This window comes from Carassius gibelio, chromosome A7 (genome assembly GCF_023724105.1).
Source record: "Carassius gibelio isolate Cgi1373 ecotype wild population from Czech Republic chromosome A7, carGib1.2-hapl.c, whole genome shotgun sequence".
Lineage (NCBI taxonomy): Eukaryota > Metazoa > Chordata > Actinopteri > Cypriniformes > Cyprinidae > Carassius > Carassius gibelio.
In genome coordinates, this window is record NC_068377.1 from 40,103,094 (window position 1) to 40,111,554 (window position 8,461).

General features: G+C 43.6%; 1 protein-coding gene across 1 annotated transcript; it reads right to left on the reverse strand.

The window, feature by feature from the left end:
* Positions 1-8,318, reverse strand: si:cabz01101003.1 (ubiquitin carboxyl-terminal hydrolase CYLD). The gene is made up of 16 exons (XM_052603303.1): positions 8,179-8,318; positions 7,706-7,895; positions 7,307-7,585; positions 6,804-7,121; positions 6,627-6,732; positions 5,442-5,917; positions 4,817-4,982; positions 4,575-4,716; positions 4,202-4,324; positions 3,700-3,791; positions 3,113-3,176; positions 2,851-3,010; positions 2,664-2,772; positions 2,119-2,237; positions 529-736; positions 1-375 (listed from the first exon to the last, which is right to left on the reverse strand). The coding sequence occupies exons 2-16, from the start codon at positions 7,871-7,873 to the stop codon at positions 191-193; spliced, it is 2,715 nt and encodes a 904-aa protein (XP_052459263.1). The 5' UTR covers positions 7,874-7,895; positions 8,179-8,318; the 3' UTR covers positions 1-190.
* Between the last annotated feature and the right edge of the window lie 143 nt (positions 8,319-8,461).

Sequence of the window (8,461 nt, forward strand, 5' to 3'; positions counted from 1 at the left end):
TTCAGTTCAGTTTCTTTTTATAAAATTAAACATTTACATTTTTAAACATACACAAGCATACACTGCATTCTGTTAAAAATCTGTTCAAAAATAACTGTTTGTAGTCACACTTTGCCCTGTGCTGCGCTGTGAGATGTGTTATGATATATATATATATATATATATATATATATATATATGTATGCGCGTGTTATTTGTAGAGCGAGAGCTGAGGACAGTGGTACAGACACATGTAGGAGTCACACAGTAAACGACGCACAGGATCTCTGAGAGACGAGGCGTCCAGACGAGACACTTCATCCACAGACAGACTCAGATAACCACCCACCTCCGGACACGAGCGCACCTGCGGCACGTTAAAACCGTTCTCTCCTCCTGAACACACACACACACACAGAGAGAGAGAGAGAGAGAGAGAGAGAGAGAGAGACACACACACAGACACATACAAATATATTTAATATAATTAAAAAGGAATATAACTGGATATATTTGAATATAATCCTTTGTTATCTAGTGAAAGATTACCCTCTCGGTCGGCCATGCTGTCGAAGAACAGCCAGTCCGTGGCCCCGGGGCCGTGTTTGACGAAGCTCACGTAGTGACTCGTCTCGATGCAGGTGACAGCGAACAGATCCATCAGCTGACGGGCCCCGTGAACCGGCCCTTCCCAGCAGCCCCGGGGCCCCCGCACCTCCACCGGCCGGTGCATCTGACGCTTCTTATGTGTGTGAACCTGACAGAGACCACACACAGGACACAGTGAGTGTGTGTGTGTGAGAGAGTGTGTGTGTGAGAGAGAGAGTGTGTGTGTGAGATTCAGGATTTAGACCGTATCATAGTACTGAGACTGCTCTCCTTAGAGTTACAAATGATCTGCTCTTATCATCTGATCGTGGGTGTATCTCTCTTTTAGTTTTATTGGATCTTAGTGCTGCGTTTGACACAATTGACCACAACATTCTTTTGCATAGACTTGAACACTTTGTTGGCATCAGTGGAAGTGCATTAGCATGGTTTAAATCGTACTTATATGACCGCCATCAGTTCGTAGCAGTGAATGAAGATGTATCATATCGATCACAAGTGCAGTATGGAGTACCTCAAGGCTCAGTACTAGGGCCGCTACTCTTCACGCTTTATATGTTACCCTTGGGAGATATCATCTGGAAACATGGTGTTAGCTTTCACTGTTATGCTGATGATACGCAGCTCTATATTTCCTCGCAGCCCGGTGAAACACACCAATTTGAAAAACTAATGGAATGCATAGTCGATATAAAAAATTGGATGACGAGTAATTTCTTACTGCTAAATTCAGAAAAAACAGAGGTGTTAATCATAGGGCCTAAAAACTCTACTTGTAATAACCTAGAACACTGTCTAAGACTTGATGGTTGCTCTGTCAATTCTTCGTCATCAGTTAGGAACCTAGGTGTGCTACTTGATCGCAATCTTTCCTTAGAAAGCCACGTTTCTAGCATTTGTAAAACTGCATTTTTCCATCTCAAAAATATATCTAAATTACGGCCTATGCTCTCAATGTCAAATGCAGAAATGTTAATCCATGCATTTATGACTTCAAGGTTAGACTATTGTAATGCTTTATTGGGTGGTTGTTCTGCACGCTTGGTAAACAAACTACAGCTAGTCCAAAATGCAGCAGCAAGAGTTCTTACTAGAACCAGGAAGTATGACCATATTAGCCCGGTCCTGTCCACACTGCACTGGCTCCCTATCAAACATCTTATAGATTTAAAAATATTGCTTATTATTTATAAAGCCCTGAATGGTTTAGCACCTCAGTATTTGAGTGAGCTCCTTTTACATTATACTCCTGTACTGTAAAGGATTTATAGGCAGCATTAATTAGGTAAACCGGAACCGGAAACACTTCACATAACACCGTACTTTCTACATCATTAGAAGAATGGCATCTACGCTAATATTAGTCTGTTTCTCTCTTATTCCGAGGTCACTGTATCATATATAATGTTACTCAGTTGCTTTGACACAATCTGTATTGTTAAAAGCACTATATAAATAAAGGTGACTTGAGCTATGATTTTGTGTGTGTGAGTGTGAGTGAGAGAGAATCTGTGTGTGTGTGTGTGTTACCTGTGTGTTACAGGTGTTGCAGTACTGTTTTAACTGTCCAGGTGTGATGTCAACATCCTCGTAACACTGCAGACACTCCCACTGCGCCACCGACTGACAGATACTGCACTGCCGCAGAGCTACACACAGTAAAAATTTTAAAATCATAAGTAAACAGTAAATGAATCAAATATGCTTTATGAAAAAATAATTACGTACACACTCATACATCTGTTTATCAAATGTATGTAGTTATTATAAAATAAATATGTACTAATAAAGAAATAAAGGTATTTGAAATAAAAATATAAAAAAATGCATGATATAGGCATCAAATGAGCATAATAAATTATATATGTGAAAATTAATAATGAATTTTTTTTTCTAAATAATTCAAATAAATCCGATATATAATATAAAGAATATATTAATTAAATAAATATTATATTATACATTTAGTTTAAAAAAAATGCAAAAAATAAAGCTATATTAGATATCTAATGATAAATCCAAACAGTGTAAGTGTCGTGAACAAGCGGATCAGTGTGAGTGTGTGCAGCGCTGACTCTCGTCCAGCAGGTCAGTGATGTCCAGGCTCAGAGAGGGCAGGATGGCGTCAAACATCTTGAACTCTTTACCGAATCTGGGCATGAGGAGCGGCAGGCAGGAGGGAGCCTGAAGAAGACAAGAGCGGCGCGATCAGATGAGTGTGTGTGTGTGTGTGTGTCTGTGTGTGTGTGTGTGTGCCCTCACCTCCGTCAGCTTGAGTCCCGAGTGCATGAAGGAGGACTCGAGTAACGCCTGGACGCTGGAGACACGCAGGGGTCCCGGAGACACGAGCGGAGAGAGAAGAGGAGACGACGGAGGAAAGAGCTGATAGATGAAACACTCCTGCGCTTTCTGACTCACAGACCTGCACGCACACACACACACACACACACACAGACACACACGGGTCAGGACTACTGCAACACATACACACTAATAAATCCGATCAAGACAAACAAACACAGACCTGATCTTCAGAAGCGGCTCAACCTGGAGAAGCAGGAAAAGCTGGTTGAGTAATTCCTCTGGATCTGAGCACACACACACACACACACACACACACACTTTTGTGAATGGTTATACATGCACTACAGAGACAGTAGAGGTATGACAGAAGTACTGCAGCACTAGGATCATCTCGTACCATACTGATAGAAAAACACTAAGAGTAAGAAGATAGATTTTCCCAAACTGAGGTTTGAGAGTTTGATGAAAGCTTAATCAATCAAAATAAAACACTTTATTTGTTCACCTGCATGTCATGTGACTACAAACCAAGAGAAGAGTGAACGTGTGTATGTGGTGATGATTAAGATATTAATGTTTAAACCTCAGGTGTTGTTCAAGTTAATATATTAGACAGAACACCAGACGACAAAAACAAGTGGGAACGCCTGCATGACATGAATCTGAATGTGTTCAGACAAAAGACACAGTCATTCATGGGGAAATCTGATTATTTGAGTCATTTAGCAGATTATCTAATTATGGGATTATGTAAAGATTATGTAATCCAGATTACATGAAACGGTGTATACACACACACACACACACCTTTCTCCTCGTTGGTAAATCCAGAATCAGCTGTTTCTTCTTTCAGTAGTTTGCGTAAAGCCATGGTTTTACTGGCACACACGTATCCATACCTGCAGGAAACACACACACACACACACACACACGATCAGGATGGAAACAAGTGTTTCTCATCAGTCTGTCATAGTGATAGGAGAAGTTTAGATGTGTGTGAGTGTGATCGTCTGTGAGTGAGTTTACGAGTGTGAGTGTGTGTGTGTGTGAGTGTGTGAGGGAATGTGCAAGTGTGTGTGTGTGTGTGAGAGAGAGCGAGTGAGTGTATGTGAGTGAGTGTGTGTGTGTGTGTGTGTGAGAGAGAGCGAGTGTGTGTGTGTGTGTGTGTGTGAGAGAGCGAGTGAGTGTGTGTGTGTGTGTGTGAGAGAGCGAGTGAGTGTGTGTGTGTGTGTGTGAGAGAGAGCGAGTGAGTGTGTGTGTGTGTGTGTGTGTGTGTGTGTGAGAGAGCGTGAGTGTGTGTGTGTGTTACCGGCGCAGAGGATTGACGATCTCGCAGCGCAGCAGATCCTGAGCGCTTTGACTGATGGGATTGTTCTGAGCTGCAACCGGCCAAAACAGCAGCCAGTCGAACGAGCTGCAGCACGAGAACATGCTGACACACACACACACACACACACAGAAACATGAACGAGCGTTAGCGACACAAACCAACAGCAGACACAGAGAGAGACAAACCCCTCAGTGAGTTATGCTCTGACACATTTAGATCAGCTTTATTTCACTCATACTCCTCATTTCTGTCACTATTCTGAATTAGATTTGATCTTTCATTGCTGGCATGTTTTCTGTCCTCCAGCAGTGCAGCTCGTGTGGAGTGTGTGTCGGTCAGGAGCTACACACACCTGAAGAGAGACGCGTCCAGGTAGCAGGAGTTGAGGTGACCCTGAATCCCCTTCTTGAAGCCCTCGTATGTGACCCGGGCGTCTGGACCGGACAGAGGAGGCGTGTGCTCCTCCACACGCTTACTGCTCCAGTTAGCAAACGCTGAAACACCAGCACACAGTATTAAGCATTATAATCGACTGTACGTGCAGTATATATATAACACGTAACATGATCTGGGGCGAGTGAGGGCTCCTCTCACCGATGGAGTTGCAGCGGTCCACCTGATTAATGGGCAGCTCGGGTTCAGGAAACCTGGAGTCACGTCTGACGTTCCTCAGTCTGACGAACAGACCTTTGTTAGCAGGACAGTGGAAGTGACGCTCGCCGAGATAACTGCCATCTGTGGCGGCGGACAACTCCTGATCCTATGGGGCCGCAGATCATATATATATACATATTCATCCATTAGATGGCGACAAGAGACTGTTTTAGTTGTCTGCAGTAAATACTTTTATATTCAAAGTTATTTTAGCTTTTAATAACAGTTTGTAAGATAAGCAGCGCTGTTATCAGAAATCACACTTAACAGATGAAATGACAGTGTGATAAAGATATCGCTAATGTTTTATTGTGAATATGAGATTGAGCTTTAAATGAATGCTGTGTTAGATGCACGTAATCACACTCTCAGTCCATCTCTAGCTCATAATACAGAGAGCTTCTAATGAAGCAACTCCACGTTCCTTCGTTACTAAAGTAAAGTGGCGTTTATGAATTGGTAACAGATCTTGTGCTCAGCTGTTTCGGGTTTCGCTCTCATACTCGAGTGATGCTGCTCATATATGACGTGTTTATTTGTGAATAAGAGAGGGTGGTTTGTGTACCAGCTCGATTCCAGCCACCGGCTCCGGGATGTTGTGGATTTGTCCGATCCAGCGAATGACTCCGAAAAGGGGCGGGTCGTTCACTTCCACCATGGAGCCCACCTCCAGCCAGGCGCCAGGCTCCGCCCTCTGCTCAGCGATTGGTGGAGACGGGAGGTTGTGGAACCCGTTGGAGGAGCGGGACTGGTCTGTGGGCGGGGCTTGGGGCTTGTTGGGCGGGACCAGGGGAGGCTGCAGGGCAGGTTTGGGCGTCGTGAGCGCAGGAGGTTTCCCAGCGGCTCTCGGGGCGGAGGAAGACGGAGGCTGAAGGGCTTTCCTGGCGGTCAGCAGCATGGCCGGCTGGATGAGCGGACGGCTCGAGGGCTGAGACGGGTCTTTGATGGGCGATGGGGGCTGGAGGGCGGGTTTATTTGGGAGGGGCAGCGGTGGCAGTTTAGGACTGGTCACTGCCAGAGGAGACCGTTCGGATCTAGATTCTGCACAACACAGGACACATATATTTACATACACACATAGATCAGCTGCAAAGAAATTATTCAGCCAAAAAACACCTGACATCATTACAAACCCATTTGACTTATTTTGTTAGTTTTTGACTTATTTTGCATACACAAAAAGTGTTTTTGTATTTAAGTATTTTGCACACACAAAATTAAAAAATTTAAAAAAATAAATAAAAAATAAAGTTATTATATGCCATATTAAATTATATTTGCTTTTACAAATATTTTTTATTATATTATAACAATATATTATTTTTGCCATTACATTCAATGTTAATATTATTATAATATTTATTGTACCATGTTGTAATACAATTACATTTTATTTACTGTAATAATTATTATTTATTGGAGTATTTGTAGTATTTATTTATTTTTCATCGTTTTTCATCGTTTGTGTACCAGATTAATTCCACCATATATTTATATTAAATAAAATCATTTCTATATTTCAAACATTACTAATACACTACTATATACAGTTTAACACAGATTCACACAGAAAACAGATGTTTTACATTGTTTTTACACATAAATATAGCTTTGATGAGCAGAAGAGACAAAAAAAAAACATTTTTAAAACATGCAACATTTATAAAAAATCATAATCATTCCAAATGCCTTTCTCTGATCTTATTCTGTGTAAGGTGTTGAGTGTTGATAACTGATGCAGAACTGTTACCTGCGGTTACTTTAGAGAGGGGAAGCAGAGCGCCATAATCAGGTGACGGGATGGAGCACAGCTTGGTGTTTTTATAATATCCATCCCATGATCCTCCTGGATGATCCTGAACACACAAACACACGTCAAAGCTAAAGTTGACTAAACCTTACATTCACCTCTGGACGTCAGACTCACCAGCAGGACTCCCACATAAAGTGTGGAGGGTGTGCGGTTAGACAGGGCCCCGCAGAACTGGACGCTCCCGCGCTGGACGCACTCGTCCTGGATGAAGCACACTCTCTGTCCCACGGCGAGCGGCTGCGGGACGCTGGATTCGGCAGCGCGGGACAGGATGCTGACGGGACTCTGGGGCTCGCTGGAGCTGCTGCTGCGGGACGAGCGAGGGAGCGTGATCTCACTGACCGGGAGGAACAGACCGCAGCCGTCCGGACACGAGAACAGCTGATGCCCTTTATAGCTGCCATTACATTTCCCACGACCTGCTGCCCATCCCTGACACACAGACAGAGCAAGACATGCCTCAAACACCACTTACTATTCCATATCATTCATTATTTAATGAAACAACATCTTAAAATAGGTATTTTTATTATTTATTACATGTATACAATTATTTAATTAATATTTTATTATATTTTATCAGAAGTAGATGTCTTTTTATCTATATTATAACTCACTTTAAGCTGAACCCCGAAGTGAATGGCGGAGCTTCCTCTCGTTAGCGGCCCGCGGTAACGAAGCTCCGCCTCAGCGAGCTCTGATTGGCTGCGGCTCCAGATGACCCGCACCTCTGATCCCAGCGCTAAAGCAGCCATTCTCTGCAGGAACTGCGTCCTGGACAGCAGTTTGACACGGATGTCCAGGTCAGGGACGGGTTCGAGCAGACCGGCGAACTCAGCCGGGACTTCACTGAGCACCTGTCTGTCCACCTTCACCACGCAGCCATTATCAATCACCTGTGAGGAATAAAGGGTACTGTCGCTTTAAGAACTTGTTCTGCGCTATGAGAACATAAACACGCGTCACTGACACCATGAATGGATCTCCCGCTGATAATGACAGATCAACAGTCTCACCTTCACCCACAGGTAATCCCCTCTCCCGCTCCTGTGCGCTCCTCCCTCCTGCTGCAGACACAGCTGCCCCCGCTGAAGGCGAATGGTTCCTTCCAGGTGGTCCTGCACTTTGTAATCGGACGCGACCATGTACATCTTGGGGGAGCGTCGCCTTCTACTGTCGGACATGATGACGCGAACTCCCCCGGACCTGCGCGTGCACGAGACAGTAACACTTCAGTGTATTCAATTCAAGCAGGAGATAACTCGTTTTAATTTGATTAAAAAAAAAAAATAAAAAGATTATTAGTAACCAATAAAAACAAAGTTCAAATCGAATACGATTTGTTTCAACCCGAGAAACTACGCGCAAAGTGAACCAAAAACATTTCCTGCTTCATCAAACCTGCTGAACCGCATCTGGCGGCTTGATTTCGGTTATAAAGTAGTTTTGATTACAAACACGCTGAAACAGACAACAAACGTTCACTTACCGATAAAGTCATCACCTCGGTTTAAAGTGCGACACTTTTGCGCTCCGATAAAAACACAATAATGCCTCACTTTCAGCAAAGCAGGAAGCGAGATGACGGACGGCTGCGTGGACCAATCAGAGTGGGGGAATGTTAGGCCAGCGAGCATGGTGGGCGGGGCTTAATTCGCTCTGAGGGAAATTCCACTGTTGCGGCTTTTAAATGAGTTTTTTTTCTTCAGGCGGATATTTTGCTCATCTTCCGAGAATTCAAGGGTAAACACAATTATCTTAGACTACATCTC